The following is a 17,989-nucleotide window of genomic DNA, read 5'->3' on the forward strand; positions in this document are numbered from 1 at the left end:
CTTTACCATTTCCTACTTTCCATTTAGAATTTTTAGTGTCTGAAACTTGTAAACAAACTTTCACCTTGATGCAAGCAGATCCGCCAACGTCTTTGAGGGCCTGGAAAATATCTGTGACTAAAATCCTGTTTATGTACTTTTAATTATTTTTGGCTTCTGGAAAATCTCACTTTAGTTGGTCGCTGTGAAGATTCGTCGGCCTGAATTAGGGGTCGCATGGTGCAGTGTTTCTTTGCAGCTTTTACTTTTAGACATAAAAAGAGCAAAATCACTTTTACTGATGCCTTAGTCATCCGGGTTTGCGTTCAGTCATTTCATTAACGTATCATTCCTTTCTATCACAGCGGTTGAGTCATACTGGTGGTATGATGGTCTCAAATGTTTCTGCTCTCACAGGCCTTTAGACACATTTACAGTCTAAACAGACACACCATAGACATCTGTTGTTGCTAAATAAAGTGAAGTTTTATGTACAGTATTATAACAATGCATATACAACAACAAAATGGAGTGGGAAATATGGCAAAAACACCATCACATTTTTTTTCATGAAGTATCATGATCCACAATCTTAAAATTAAATCTAAAACTAGTAACTAATATAAGTAAAAACAAAGAAAGTAAACAGTGATTTTATTTTATTTTTTTAAGTATGTCTTTCTAACAGTATTCAGGTAAGAAATACAGCAGAAATCAAATCAAATGTAAAATACAACTCTGTATGAATTAAATATTCATTGGTTTTATTAAAGATACAAAATGACTCTGCTGAGAGCTGATTTTCCCTTCGTTTTTGATGTTTAATATTCATGACATGCACAACAGCAGGTTTATTAGGCTGCTGTCACTTTAAGACCAACGTATACCGACACACATCCTTTTGTCTCAACTTGTTTCCTTCACATAAGACATAACTGACTGTTTACGTGCATACTCACCAGGGCAGCATTTCGCCATATTTTTGTATTTGACCATTTAGACAAGCATTCGAACCCAAAATATACTTTCTGTGCGCGTGTCTTGGAGCGCATGCACAGGAAGTTGTCAGTATTGCGTTACGAGATTTGGTACTCGTTCACGTTTTTTAACAACCCCTTGTAATATCAGCCATGATGCACTCTGCTTTCTCATTCATCCGTGTTTCTAGATGACTCTAATACAGGGGTGGACAACCAAAATCTTCACGATATAAGTACATTTATTTCACGATAACAATTATTTTTGCTTTTAATAAGGTTTTTATGATATCAACATTTTTGATACCATAGAATTTTCATCATTCTTTACACCAGCGTCAATATCACAGAAAAATAATACAAGCCCAAAAAAAAGCCATGTCTCTTACCGCTTAGACCATGCTCAGAAGTAGTTTCACAGAAAGAGTGCACATATATATCAATTTCAACAGCTTAAAATCACTTGTTTTTAAACCACAAATGCTTAAAAATGCATTTTTCATGACCACAGCCACCTGACGTGAATGCATAAGCGCAGTAAAGGCGATAGTCCAAAATCTGTACCAACTGACACATCGTTATATTGCCCCCCCACCCAACTCTAATATGTTAATAACTTTTAAAAGGCCTGTCAACTAAAAGATGTGTCGATATATTTAGCTACATACAGACACAAATGTCTGCATTTGTTTGTTTGAAAAGTACAAGGTAGATCACGATGCAAAATTATCAGATCGCCCTCTCCTACAGAATTTGTATTTTACTATTTAAAAATAGCATTATTGGTGGTATTTGCTTAATTTTTTACCATTGCTTAGCTTTTAGGGTTAGGGACTTTTAAATATTAAATAACACTGCATGTTCTGCACAATTTGCATCATAGACATGGCTGATAGTACAGTATGATAAATGTTGTTGTGAGGGAGAACGGTCAAAGGTATGTATGCAAACAACATAGACACAATAAACTTTACAGCAAATCAGTCTCACATGGCTTATATGGGTCTTAGGGTTCAACATTTTCAGATCGATTTGCACCTTATGAATTCAGCTAAATATATTCTCTACCCTAACTCTTACAGACTGTAAATGAAAAACTTGTGGTCATTTACTCACCTTCAAGTCATTTTAAACCTGTATGACTGACGTTCTTCTCTGGAACACAAAAGTAGATTTATTTATACATAACAGTTTTGGTTCCTATTTACTTCCATTGCATGAACAAAAATACTATGGAAGTCAATGGGAACTGTTTGGTTACCAGTATTTTTCAAGATCTCCTTTTGTGTTAAGAAGAAATAAATAATTGCACACAGGTTTGGAATGACTTGAGGGGGAGTAAACTATGACAGAATTTCATTGGGCGGATGATCACTTTAACAAACCTTTTTTCTAACGACTTCTTAAAATGTCAGTTTTTCTGGTTTTACTGTATTTGTGGGAAAGTTAAAAAAATTCAACGCATGGCAATGAGGTGTTTCCCAGTTTAACACGCACTCTCGATTTGACCTTTGTTTCATCCTAGACTTGAAATGCAAATATCACAATCAACTCTTGTGTAATTTTTGGTTTTTAATGCAAGTTGTCTATTGCTGTCTGAAAATCCCCATGTTACATGTCAATGTATGTTTCTGTAGAAACTTTTTTTTTTCTTACATATGACTAAAATAAGAAGGCAGCTAATAAATGTGGCTTCATTTGACTTAAATGAAATTTCTAAATCTCCGCTGTTAGACGTGTGACATACAGTCATAAAACTGAGATGTGCTATTAGTGCTTAGTGAGTTTAACTAGTATTTAACAAAGTAAGTAGCATTTAACAGATGACTGTGGTTTGAGGTGCTATCAGTTCACTGACATTGTGTTTTAATGATATTTTATTAACACATTAAAAAAAGTTAAATACTGAGTCTATCTATCTATCTATCTATCAAATCAAATGAATTTTAATATTACACAAAAATAACCTGAGTAAATACAAAATGCAGTTTTGAAATTATGATTTCATTTATTAAGGGAAAAAAGCTGTCCAAACCTGCCTGGCCCTATGTGAAAAAGTAATTGCCTCCTAAGCCTAATAACTGGTTGTGCCACACTTTGCAGCAACTGCAGTCATGCTTTTGCGATAACTTGCAATGAGTCTTTCATGCCGCTGTGGAGAAGTTTCAGCTCACTCTTCCTTGCAGAATTGTTTTAATTCAGTCATATTGGAGGGTTTTTGAGCATAAATTGACTGTTTAAGGTCATGACAGAGTCTGAACTCTGACTCGGCCACTCCAAAACCTTTTTTTTTTTTTTTTGAGCCATTCAGAGGTGCTTTTGCGGGTGTTTGGGACCATTTTCCTCCTGCATAACCCAAGTGCACTTGAGCTTGAGATCACAAACTGACAGCTGGACATTCTCCTTCAGGATTTTCTGATAGAGCAAGTTGTCCAGATCCTGACCCCAGACCATCATCACACTGCCACCACCATGTTTGACTGTTGCTATGATCTCTTTATAAAATCTGTGTTGGTTTTACACCAGATATAACAGGACAAACACCTTCCAAAAGGTTAAACTTTTTCTCATTAGTCCACAGAATATTTGCCCAAAAGTCTTGGGGATAATCAAATGTGAAACAAGCTTTGTGTTCTTTTTGGTCAGCAGTGGCTTTTGCCTTGGAACTCTCCCATGGATGTCATTTTTGCCCACTCTCTTTCTATTGTTGAATCATGAACACTGACTTTAAATGAGGCAAGTGAGGCCTGCAGTTCTTTAGATATTGTTCTGGGTTCTTTTATGACCTCCTGGATGAGTCGTCGTTGTGCTCTTGGAGTAATTTTGGTAGGCCGGCCGCTCCTGTGAAGGTTCACTACTGTTCCAAGTGTCCTCTATTTGTGGATAATGGGTCTGACCATGGATCGCTGGAGTCCCAAACCCTTAAAAATGTCTTTATAACCATTTCCAGACTGATACGTCAACTACTTTGTTCCTCATACGTTCTTGAATTTCATTAGATCTTGCCATGTGTTGCTCTTCAAGCATACTTCTCTTTGATAGACAGGTTCTATTTAAGTGATCTTTACTGTAGGTTTTCACATATGTTAGCCTACAATGTTCTGTTAAAAGTCTGAATGCAATAAATAAAATAATTAAAAAAAAATAACACTGAGCAGATTCTCGATGACTACCCTCTATAAGTATATAAAACTCTAAAGGACATCCTTAATTATTTTGTTTATATAACATGGGTAAGTTTATTATTTTCCATTGTACACTCTGGGCTTGATAATTATGTGGAGACCGACCACAAAGATGCAAATACATTTTTATTTAATACTGTACAAAATATGTATAGATTAAAATGTTTTTACAACCTTGTAGAAAAGAAAAAAAAAAAAAGCAACACAAAACACTTCAAGTCCTTTAAGACGCTTATAGATATAATAGCTTTAGTGATGGAGGGATTCAGTACAGACTGGTCTTTTTCATTATCCGTAGAAACTCCTGCTCATTAATCTCTCCGTCACCATCTCTGTCGGCCTCGTCGATCATTTCCTGTTCCAAATAAAAACCCAGAGACACAATCATGTCACAAATCAATAGTCAAAAACATGTTGTTAAAGTGCAGTGTTTCCTAATGGTGTCAGCTGTTGCTCCGTGATGAGGGATCTTATCTGATCTTATGTCATTCACTACCCACTGACTAACCAGCCAGTGTCTCGGGAGAGAGACAATTCGTCTGTGCGGTTTTACACACTGGAGAAATCTGTGTGAGAAAGACGCACCTGTAATTCCTCATCCGTGAGGTTCTCCCCGAGTTCTTTGGCCACTCGCTTGAGATTTTTGAAAGAGATTTTACCGGTGCAGTCATCGTCAAACAGCCTGAAAGCCTTCAGGATTTCTTCTTTGGAGTCTTTCTCACTCTGTTGTGAAAGATAAATGACACACTGGGCATCATGACCACAATCACTTATCACGGTAACAGTATACCAAGACTTATTTTTGCTATGGAATTTAAACTAATACATGAAAAACACAGAATTGTTGACATTTTTGCACATTTATTAAAAAAGAAAAACTGAAATATCACATGGTCCCAAGTATTCAGACCCTTTGCTCAGTATTAAGTAGAAGCACCCTTTTGATCGAATACAGCATGAGTCTTTTTGGGAATGATGCAACAAGTTTTTCACACCTGGATTTGGGGATCCTCTGCCATTCCTCCTTGCAGATCCTCTCCAGTTCTGTCAGGTTTGATGGTAAACGTTGGTGGACAGCCATTTTCAGGTCTCTCCAGAGATGCTCAAATGGGTTTAAGTCAGGGCTCTGACTGGGCCATTCAAGAATAGTCACGGAGTTGTTGTGAAGTCACTCCTTCGTTATTTTAGCTGTGAGCTTAGGGTCATTGTCTTGTTTGAAGGTGAACCTTCGGCCCAGTCTGAGGTCCTGAGCACTCTGGAGAAGGTTTTCATCCAGGATATCCCTGTACTTGGCCGCATTCATCTTTCCCTCGATTGCAACCAGTCGTCCTGTCCCTGCAGCTGAAAAACACCCCCACAGCATGATGCTGTCACCACCATGCTTCACTGTTGGGACTGTACTGTACAGGCGATGAGCAGTGCCTGGTTTTCTCCACACATACCGCTTCGAATTAAAGCCAAAAAGTTCTATCTTGGTCTCATCAGACTAGAGTCCTTCAGGTGTTTTTTAGCAAACTTTTTCATGTGTCTTGCACTGAGGAGAGGTTTCTGTCGGGTCACTCTGCCATAAAGCCCCGACTGGTGGAGGGCTGCAGTGACTAGGAAGGGTTCTGGTCATCCCAAATGTCTTCCATTTTAGGATTATGGAGGCCACTGTGCTCCTATGAACCTTAAGTGCAGCAGAAATTGGTTTGTAACCTTGGCCAGATCTGTGCCTTGCCACAATTCTGTCTCTGAGCTCTTCAGGCAGTTCCTTTGACCTCATGATTCTCATTTGCTCTGACATGCACTGTGAGCTGTAAGGTCTTATATAGACAGGTGTGTGGCTTTCCTAATCAAGTCCAATCAGTATAATCAAACACAGCTGGACTCAAATGAAGGTGTAGAATCATCTCAAGGACGATCAGAAGAAATGAACAGCACCTGAGTTAAATATACTTAGAATACTTAGGACCATGTGATATTTCAGTATTTCTTTTTTAATAAATCAGCAAAAATGTCAACAATTCTGTGTTTTTTTTGTGTGTACATTAAAGAGGAAAAAAAATCACTTAAATGATTTTAGCAAATGGCTGCAATATAACAAAGAGTGAAAATTTTAAGGGGGTCTGAATACTTTCCGTACCCACTGTGTATATATACATACATATATATATATATATATATATATATATATATATATATATATATATATATATATATATATATATATATATATATACATATATACATATATACATATATTATATATATATATATATAAAAAATATAAAATTCAGCTAGCTTGCCAAGACGACATTTCTAATCTTAATTCAGTTGATCCTGATATACTAAAATTACTAATAGTAAAACTGAAATAAAATTAATAAAATCTATTGTTTATACTGTACATACAGTTGTGGCAAGAATTACTGACATTGTAAATATGATTAAAGAAGCCTGTGAAAATAAATCTGTATTGTTAATCCTTTTGATCTTTCATAAAAAAATCCAAACAAAGTCACAATTTCATTGAAGTAAAAAAATGTGAAAATAGGGAGGATGGATGTGGATGTCATCCTAGTGTGCTAGAAATTTGTAAATATGAATAGGAATATACTTTAGAGGATATTTTACTCTAGGAATTTCTAGGGGTGCCAAATATTGTGGCCAACGTGTTTGTTGAGAAAAGCATTTATTTCATAATGTGGATTTTTTGAATAAAGGTTAACAGTGCAGATTTATTAATGATGCAGATTTATTTTCACAGACTTCTTTGTTCAAGGGTATCAATGAATTCAGGATTGTATAATATATTTTGTAGGGCTGCAACAAATGATTATTTTAAAAACGAACAGACTGCGATGTTAATTTTAATCGCTAGAATACACGTGTGCACCAGGCTCCAGGGCGATTGAAACAGCTGAGACAGAAAAACAAAACAAAAAAACGTTTTCGCAAAAGTATTTACTTTAATTTGTGCACACTCACAATAAAAACAGAAGATTTGCGCTCTTGTAAAATAAAGCAAACAAACAGAATGTGTTGTCATCCTTTTTTGCCCCGTGAACTTATGGAGCGCCGCCACACAATCTGTTTTAAATCAGTTATCTTAATTAAGTTGGATATATTTCACATATAAAAAAAAAAAACAATTATGAAAACAAATTGTTATTTTTATGTTGGTCCTATTACTTATATAGACTATACATTTTCCTCAAAGCATCCCATTTTGTCCAAGGGCTTGAGAACCTGTGCCCAGTTCACACAGAAACTTGTGAACGGTGCTTGTTATGGTGACACCGTTTAGTGACATCATTGAATATTCCAGGAAAACATCAATGTCGGTCACAGTGCCTTTAAATTGTCGTTTTGAATCCAGCTATTATTTATTTACAAATTATAAGCTCTGATTATGATAAGTGTGGTATAAAAGCTTTGTTTATTAGAAGAATAATAGGAAAATGTTAGTTCGCGACCATGCCTCTGGATGCCGTTTGAGCCCATAGCCTTCATTTATGCAGCTTGGTTCTGTCACGTACGGGAACACAGGAGACGGAAGATCCAAGTGCAGTGTGAAATTTATTGGGTAATCAGAGTCAAAAACAAGCCGGGGTCGTTACAAAACATCATTCCAAACTGAAACAAACAAACAAACAGGAACAAGAACAGGAACAGGAACAGGAACTCGAAGACTAGGAACGCGAGGAAACTAGGTGACGGAAAGTAAGGACTCCATGCAGACAAACAGAAAAGGACTGGTTAATATAGGGAGGATAATGACTGTGAAGACAGTGAAGACACCTGAGTGCAATTACTGTGATGAAGGGACAAGGCTAGTGGGAATTGTAGTGCCTGCGGTGAGGTGCCTATGGGGAAGTGAGACCACTAGTGGACACCCAGGGAAACAGAGACTAGACAGCGTGACAGGTTCTGGTTTGCAGGTTGGTCACGAATTTCCACAAATTCAATAACATATAGGCATTGTTTCTTTTCCTAAATCTTCAGACAGTTTCCACAGTCTAACCCTTTAATTGTGCAGTTTTATTTTATTATCTTACACACTTTTAATCACTGTTTTCGCATCTCTTACTGTGGTAAACATGGAAAGGGAAATTATACGATTTCATGAATTAAGAATTTGTTCGATTTATTAATTTGTTCCCTTATTTCAGTTAAATCATGGGTTATTTAGGGAACAAAATTAATGAAACATGGACAATTGCCAAAAGCCACAAAGTCGTAGGAACAAATTTACACGTTGTAGGAATGAATATCTGTTCTGTGTCCCGCAGCCCTGCACAGCGCACAATATGAAACAATTATATGATGAAATGACTTACATTTCTATTGCTTTTCATGTTGAAGAACTTTTAAGTTGTTTCTATTTTAATGTACTTTTAAAGTTTAAATCACATTTAAAGCTTAATTTATACATTGTGAATGAATGATGATGCATTTATATACCATCACTCACAGCCGCTCACATGCGTTTTGCGCATGAGCCACACACAGCCCAACATTAAATCGGTTAACCGACCACCGACAGCTTTCGATTGCATCTCTTACCGACAATTAATAGATCATCGATTAATCGTTGACATCCCTAATTCATAGATAACAACAGTTTCATTATAGCATAAGAAATAGCCTTCTAATTAGGGATGTCCAGATCCGATCACGTGATCGGAAATCGGGCCCGATCAAGTAGTTTCAGACTCGATCGGAATCTAACGTTACCTCCCAATCAGGACTCGGAGATATATATATATATATATATATATATATATATATATATATATATATATATATTTATTTTAAGGTGTGAATAAATATAGATTTAAACTCAAAGAGACAGGATAGTCTGCGCATGATCTGGTGTTTTATTCGGACCCAGAATAAGGCGAGATGAACATCACGGAGCGTTAAACACTGCAGTGTGCGTTTACTTTCATACTCGACGCCAGAGGGCGCTCTCACGCAGAAAGTCATATCAGTAAATTCCTAATATGGACAAAAGCATCCAGCTATCACTGTGTGAAAACAGTTGTTTTCACAGAAAAAAAATGAAACTTTTGGAAACACGAAGACATTAATATATGATTACGACAATATATGGTTTTTCAAGTCATCTCCATCAGGTGATAAATAAAGTATATGAACAATGCAGTGCTGAAACAATTCTGCCTTATTATGTGATAAACAGTGTTTGTAGTATATAAACAAATCATTATTATTGTTATCGTCCAGCAGTTATAGATTTCTAAGCCAATTAAAAGCTAGAAATTAGAGAAAAATTTAAGTTGCCAATACTACCAGTCAGAAGTTTTTGAACAGTAAGCTTGTTAATGTTGTTTAAAGAAGTGTCGTCTGTTCACCAAGCCTGCATTTATTTGATCCAAAGTACAGCAAAACAAAAATGTTTTAAATATTTTTACTAGCCTATTTAAAATAGCTGTTTTCTCTTTGAATATATTTCAAAATGTAATTTATTGAACAACATTTTTTCGCTCTTCTTTATTCTTTTTTTATGTATTATAGAAGTATCGGATTGGCACTCTGTATCGGTGGATAATCAAAATCAAATGACTCGGGCTCGAGGGCAAAAAAACCTGATCGGGACATTTCTACTTCTAATGTAACTAAAGAACTTACAAATATTGGAGAACTAACCAATATAGAAAGCTAAAAAAATATTTTGGAGATTACAAATAGGCTACTGTTAGTTAAGAGCAGCAGTGGCACCTTACAAAATAGGTTAAAACCTTACATAAATTTGTTTTAATAAATCTGTTAATCACTGTAGGCTATATAGTTTAAATCTCTAGATCAAACATTTAAATAATTAAGATAATTAAGACAAATAAAATCATAGTAATGTCCTGCAGGAACACATGTTATGGGCAGCTTGGATCACATACTTTTCCAGAAGCAGCTCATTCTGTTTCCTCTAATATTTTTAGATGCTTTTTGTCCATAGAAATTTGTTATTCAGTGCTGTATTTAATGCCACCGGCTAAAGTTGGATGTGCACTGTGGATAGACCAGACTAATCGATAATTAAAATGAACTACATCACCATGTGGTTAAGCTTATTGTTGGATAATTTATTGAAAACTTTACAAATAAAACGTAGGTTACAATCACTCACTTGATTGTGTTTACATTTAATAAAAATAAGACACTATTGTAATGTATACAATGGTGAAGATTGTTATTTTTGCTGGGAAATGAATCAAATCAACATATTTTGAACTTTATGTACCAAAATTCAGATTATTCATACAAATTAAAAAGCATCAGTGCAAAAACTATTTTATGGAATGCAAAATTTAACACAAAAGACTTCATAAAGTGGTTAAATTCTGATTGGATGAGCCACTTTTGAGCTTTTGTACATTACTTGGCAACCGTAAACAACTCTCTCAAGGCTTCACTGTCTAATAACACCACTTAAAAGCAAGATCCTATCATCTTGATGTGTTTCTTTTCAGGTGTTTTACTGATGTCATTTTCCACGTAGACACCTGAGGTTTGCAACTGTGGCCAGATACTGTAGTTGTCTGATTGGTTATGTTTTAATTCAGCTTGCAGACTTACCATTTTCTGTGTCATCATAGAAAGGAAATCATTAAAGCTGATTACACCTGATCCTTCTTTATCAATATCAGCAATCATCTTTTTTATCTCTTCTTTCTTCGGCTCAAACCCCAGAGCACGCATAGCAACCTATGACAACAAGTCAATTTCTCTGTTAGATTATATTCACATATTGGACACATATTTAACCATTTACTCTTAAAGTGAAACAATACAGGCAAAGAAAAAAAAGTGGTGCTCATATATCATTTGCCAGATTTTATACATTTTCTTTTTAAATTATGATAATTGTTTTTTTTTTGTTTTTTTTTTTAGCTGTGCACAGTATTTTCTGAGTCCTTTGGATTACTTGTGGATTATTGTGATGTGTTTATCAGCTGTTTTGACTCTCACTCTCATGGCACCCATTCACTTCAGAGGATCCATTGATGAGCAAATCTGTTCCCATGAAGAAACAAACTCATCTATACGGATGGCTAGAAAATGTTCATTTTTAAGTGAACTTTTGCTTTAAATGCATATATGAAGAATATATGTAGATACCTTTTGTGGTCAATAAATAATTCTAACTTGTGTTAAAATTAATAAGACTATTAAAAATAAAAATAATAAAAGTCTATTTAAATTCCTGTTAATGACAATTACTGATTATACGTGTAGCAAATTCATTAGCTGGTATTATTTAAGGAATAAGATTAGATGGGATTTTACAATCAAGTCATTCCTAGATTTAGTTTTGATGCTGTCTCCGGGCCATTAACCAATATAATAATATGGCTATAGGTCTCAAACCCTTTTTACCTTCAGTTCCTTTACATCTATGTTTCCAGACCCGTCTGTGTCAAACAGATCGAAAGCTTCTTTGATCTCCTGCCTCTGTTCCTCTGTCAGGTCTGGTTTGGGACCCGCTCTCTTCCGCTGGTTCGTGGTGGCGCTGGGTTTCCTCAAGCTTGAAGCCTTGAAAATTAAAGCAGAAAGAGAGATTCAGCCTCGCTTCCACCAGGGGGTGTTTTCATGGTTTTCTTACATGTCTTATAAATGCTTCTATAAGGGAGTTCTCAGTGCACTGGAGCTATGCAAGCACCACCTCCCTCATTTCCATGCTGCACACAGAAAGGTAAAAATACAGAAATGTATAAATGAGTACATATGTGAATAAATACACATGAGAATAAATAAATACAAAAATAAATAGATGCATAAATAAACAACAAAATACATTTTCCTATTATTACATTTTTTTTTTCTTCAGGTTTGGTCCTCCATATTCTTACTGTTTACTGAATTTTGTTTTGGAAATATTACATAAATCTGATTACATTAATTACATTAAAATCTGAAATTCAGAATATGAACTGAACTAAAAATATTATTATTCCTGTTGCAGACACAGATAAAAGTGTCAAAACACATTCAAAATGCTGCCTATCCTGTGTTTCTTTTTGTATTTACTATATTTTAGCACATTTTACAATAATTTGCACACTATATATATATATATATAATATTAGGGATGGGACGATAACCGGTTTTATCGATAACCGTGATAAAATGTGCTGAAGGTTAGTAATATCGTTTAAAAATGAATTATCATTAAAACCGTGTTTGATTATCGCGGTTTTAATAACTCGCTATTAAATCATGTCCAGCCAGCAACAGTCTGACGCAAGCGCAGCGCACAATGTTTTTTTGTTTTTTTTCGAGAAGGAATGGCGAAAGTCAGTGACTTTTCTATTCTTTTCTATGCTTCTACACTTTTCATTGTAAGGAAGGAAATGCCACAGAATTTAATCTTTCTTTAAATTAAGTGCATAGAGTTGCTTGTTTTATTAGTTGTTTGTTGATTAATAAATATAAAACTTGCTGAAATGTTTTCAGTGTGAGCATCAACTATTTTTGAACACTTTCATCTCGTTTCAACAAAACCATGATAATATTGATAATCGTGATAATTTTAGTCACTATAATCGTGATATTAAATTTTCATACCGTCCCATCCCTATATATATATATATATATATATATATATATATATATATATATATATATATATAATTGTACAAGTATACATTTAAGTAAATGGCAATCATTTTTTCATGCATATAATTCAAAACTTGAATTAGTTGAAGGACTCCATTATAGGGGTGGACAATATGAGCTAAAATTCATATCACAATATTTTACACTATCCAGGCGATATTGATATTATATTGCTATATGAGAAAGAAATTACAGGCAAAATATTTTTATCTTTGTAATGATAAAACCTTCATATTCATCCGGAAGGAGGAGGCGGGAACCGGCAGACAATCAAAATGAAACTTTAATAATAATAATAATAATAATAATAATCAAAATAAACACAAAACAGCGCACCAGCCCCTCACTGACGACTGGTGCGCTCAAATAAAAACCAAAACACAACTAAAAGCCCAGGCCTAGTCCTCTCTCGTCCTTCACGGTCGTCGATCCAGTTTTATATACTTCTATCTCCTACGTGGGACTCGAGACCGGCGGTGGGCCGCAGGTGCCACTGATTTGCCTAATCATTGCCGGCCTCACTCCTTGTTCCCACGTCCCTCGGCCCCGACCCACTCGCCACAATCTTATATTACTAGAAAAGGTGAGGGATTGGACAAAGACTAGGGATGGGCGTTTTCTGCAAATATCACATTCGAATATTTGAGCTCACAAAAAACGAATATTCGAATATTCGTTTATTTAAATTAAGTTTAATGAGACAGACGTTATTTTTCAGCAACATTTATTGTTTCCGTCATTTTGAACAAGCTTACACACAATAAGCTTGAACATTAGGCTACACATCGTGTTTTGTAGCTGAAAACCTTTAACAATGCTTGCAAACAAACAAAAGTACAGATTAAAAGCAAAATAAAAAGTGGAAAAAAAAAGTGAACAAAGAAAAAACGTAAAGCAGCCTGCAGCGATTAGGCTATTGTAGAACGTAGCCTACACTTAACTTTGAAACTTTTAAACTGTCAGCAAATCTTTTTTGCTTTTTTTCTATTGTTTTACATGTTCTTGTTAAGAAATACGGGCATGTAAACATGGTTCGTTATTTCCAATGTAGGCGGGAGGTATGCGCGCTCATAATAGAAGCGACGCGGTCGCGATGCGCATGCGGTGCGACGCGCCCGTTTTTCCAGGCGCGTCCGCAAAGCATTGAGTTAAAAACATCTCAACTTTTCAGAATGCTGCAAGCGCACCGCAGGTCATGTGACAAGAACTAAACATTCAGCTTCATTCTTTCCCGTAACAACGTTGAAAGCTCAGCCAAGATGAAGGAACAGCTGATAATAATTTGTAGCAGAGCTACTGCAAGCGATTTTTTTGTGCTGCAAATCCATTTATCCTTTGCTGAAATTTCCTCGTCATTATGGAGAGAGCCCGTCACTGTTGCTTAGCAACGGCAGACGCCTCAGCAGCGCTTCTGCCCAAGCGCTTTGGAGAAGGAAAATATGTGAACGGCCCCTTATTCATTCATAAATTATTTTTTGCTTGCATACATCTTCAAATATGCCGTGGAGAATCACAGAAAGTGACCAAATTAGGTTTTATTGTGAACTTTTTTTTTTTTTTGTTGCAAAATTCGAATATCATTTTTATTTATCGAATAATTAGAGCAGAACGAATATTCGAATGTTCGACTATCCGTGCACACCCCTAACAAAGACCTGAAAAGTATTTTTTTACTGTGCCATTGTTTGACTCAATAAGTGTAAATGTGGAACATAAGGTATGCCTGTAGTGGTTCCCTAACTATTTCTGCTGGGCCCCCTTTGTAGAGAAAAATATTTTACCTTCAGTTCCTTTACATCTATGTTTCCAGACTCGTCTGTGTCAAACAGATCGAAAGCTTCTTTGATCTCTTGCCTCTGTTCCTCTGTCAGGTCTGGTTTGGGTCATTGTTTGACTCAATAAGTGTAAATGTGGAACATAAGGTATGCCTGTAGTGGTTCCCTAACTTTTTCTGGGCCCCCTTTGTAGAGAAAAATATTTTCTATTTAATTATCTATTTAAATGTTTAACAAATAGGCTACTGTATTCCTGTGATCAAAGCTGAATTTTCAGCAGTATTACCCCAGTCTTCAGTGTCATATGATCATTCATGATCATTCAGAAATCACTCTAATATGTTGATTTGGTGCTCAGTAACCATTTCTGATTGTTGTCAATGTTGTAAACATTTGTGCTTACCAATATTCTTGATGAAACTATTTTTTTTTCAAAATTCTCGCTGGAGTTCGTCAGAAAGGGGCATTGGTTTACTGTCATGGATTTGTTGTTTTAGTGTTTGTGAATCTTAAGTATATTCATGATCTGCTTTACATTTACTTGGCACTGAAAGTAATTTCACAAACTTGTAACTTTCATGCTTAAAGCAGAACCATGCATCGTTCACTTAAATTTCTACATGTAAATGTAATGTTCCTGTGGCTCAGTGCTAGAATATTGTGTTAACAGCACAAAAGGTTGTGAGTTTGATTCCCAGGGAGCACATGTTAGGTAAGAAAAATGTATAGCCTGAATGCACTGTAAGCTGCTTTGGATAAAAGCGTCTGCTAAATGCATAAATGTAAATGTGCATGGTTCCCTGCAATACAACTCAATTCTTCAATCGCGCCATCTAGTGGTCTGTTATTGATACAACCACAACTACTATTTACTTATCACACAAGTAAGTGGGGCTGCATGATAAGCGGGAAAATTATGCAGTGTATTTATGGAACCAGTCTCACTCGCAAAGCCCTCTGCATCGCAGGCGATCCCACACACCCGACACACAGCTTCTCTAGTCTGCTGCCATCAGGGTGGAGACTGTGGAGTCTCCAGGCCAGGACCAGCAGACTGAAGGACAGCTTCATTCATTAGGCTGTCAGGAAGCTCAACTCGCTTCAGAACTTGCCCTCCCTTCCCTCTTCCCTCTGCACCAGGCACCACAGAACTATGAATGCCCCAATCCCCTAATTCTCTGTATGTATGTACTGTACACATGGAAGAACTGACAATAAAGCAGACTTGACTTGACTTGTATCCACGGTATAGCAAAATCCATATCATGAAGCAACATAATAACGCACCCACTCCTACTCCATTCATGATGATCATGTTACTGAAGCCCCCGTGAAACTTATGACGTGCACATGGAAAATGTTGTGTCAGAACTGTTCAAATATTTAACTGTTTTGGAACCACTACAACAGTGTTACGTTTTGTTGTCCTTTGGTGCGAAACACCTACATTATTTTTTTTTATTATTAAAAACTTTGTTGATATTATTGTATCAAACTGAAACTTTCTTTCTCCTTTGACATGTTCAAAATTAAACAGAAATAATTTAATAGCTACCATGTCTGTCCTTTAGTGGGACGTAACCTCCTCAAAACATCTAAAAAAACTAACAAACGGTTGAGTATTGCAATAGGGGACATAGAAATATCACTCACTCAATCTAAAATGGTATAGTTTTCAGCGGTTTTGAATGGATGACAGCAAAGTTTGTCTTGAAATTGTCCAAGTCATGGGGGAAAAATTATATTAATTATAATTTCAAATTAAATAAATAGCACTATATGAAAGTGTCTAATAATGAAGATAAATCTCTCTCATGCGATTAATGTACTCTAAGAAGTTTTTTTTCCCGTATTTTTTGCTGTCACACCATAGGGTAAAGTTCAGTAAAACAAAACAAACAAACAAACAAAACGTAGTAAAAGAATTGACGAAGTTAGTGACCCTTTATATTTTCTCAAAGATCAGACTTCACACTACATAAATATATGGATTTCTTTTTCAAAAAAGGTATTTTACAAAAAAAAAAAAAAAATCTTTCTTTGTCAACTAATTTACACACACACACACACACACACACATATATATACGTTATATATCGTCTTTTTTGCACTGATGTTAATTAACAGCAATCTTCTTCTGCAAGGATAAATAAATGTTAATTAAATCGCATTTTCATAAGTTGGGAGATTTTAGGAGCTGGATTAGTTTCATGATCACATACACATACAAAACGTCGGTTTGATGAATTAGTTTCAAGCAAGCACATTTAACCTTACTGTAATGAATAGCAGTTTCTATGTTACCTCAATAAAAGTGTTTTATTCTTATTATAATTTATAGAACACTGTTTATGCCTTACATCTCAACAAACAAGCTAATGTCTGTCTGCAGGTTTAACGCAAACAAGCTAACCGTTTTAGCCTAACGAACATCTACTTTTATTTAGTTTCTTCTAACGTGAATCCATTTACAAAGTTTCAAAAGTAACTGAATCTTTACTTACCATGTCGAAAGTTTAAGAGAATCAAACCACAGCTTTGCAGCTTGCGTGAAATGTTGGTAAACAAGAGTAGGAAACGCGTTGGTTTCCTTGAGCGCGTTCGAATGGGCGTGGCTTCTGAGTGATTGACAGCAGATTGACAGCAGATCCAATAGCAGATGCAGCCTGTCTGTATAGGACGTATTCTACCAATCAAACATTAATGGGCGGGGTTTGTTAGATGTAATTGACAGTTTGGTTCGTTTGGCATCTGTCTCTTAGCAACGAGCTGTTAGCAACAGGTTAACAACACTGATCTATAATATAGAACGTTGAAAATTTGATCCAAAATGATACCCACACATGGGTGTGAATGTTTAAAATACAACAATAGCTAATTTGCCAATAAGACTGCATAACCTCGAGTCGACCATTAAGTCGATTTACTAAATTTATATAATATAGCAGCATTTGATGCTTTAATCTATGTAAAAAGTGTGTGCAGGATACACCCATTTGATGACATATTAAATATGGGCTTAGAAATCAAATATTAGACTGTTGATCTTACTGTATTGACACTGACAGAAGAAAACACAAACACTTGAGAAAAAAAAAAGGAATTGAGCTTAATACATTTACATTACATTTAGTGATTTAGCAGACGCTTTTATCCAAAGCGACTTACAAATGAGGACAATGGAAGCAAACATCAATGCCTTAAATTCTATGCGAGCAGCTATTAGCCAGTGCAAATTGATAAACAGAGGTGTGACGTGTTTTCTTTTGTTTTTTCGGCTCATTAAAAATATATCTTGCTGCCATGTTCTGGATTAATTGTAAAGGTTTGATAGAACTGGCTGGAAGATTGCCTATAGAGCATTGCAATAGTCCAGCCTGGACAGAACAAGAGCTTGAACAAGGAGTTGTGAAGCATGTTCCGAAAGAAAGGGCCTGGTCTTCTTGATATTGAA

General features: G+C 35.6%; 1 protein-coding gene across 1 annotated transcript; it reads right to left on the bottom strand.

Moving 5' to 3' along the window:
* Positions 1 to 4,254: 4,254 nt before the first annotated feature.
* LOC132109871 (uncharacterized) lies at positions 4,255 to 17,186 on the bottom strand. The gene is made up of 5 exons (XM_059516265.1): positions 17,040 to 17,186; positions 11,522 to 11,677; positions 10,721 to 10,849; positions 4,727 to 4,864; positions 4,255 to 4,496 (listed from the first exon to the last, which is right to left on the bottom strand). The coding sequence occupies exons 1-5, from the start codon at positions 17,040 to 17,042 to the stop codon at positions 4,407 to 4,409; spliced, it is 516 nt and encodes a 171-aa protein (XP_059372248.1). The 5' UTR covers positions 17,043 to 17,186; the 3' UTR covers positions 4,255 to 4,406.
* Positions 17,187 to 17,989: the final 803 nt, after the last annotated feature.

This window comes from Carassius carassius, chromosome 29 (genome assembly GCF_963082965.1).
Source record: "Carassius carassius chromosome 29, fCarCar2.1, whole genome shotgun sequence".
Taxonomy (NCBI): Eukaryota; Metazoa; Chordata; class Actinopteri; order Cypriniformes; family Cyprinidae; genus Carassius; species Carassius carassius.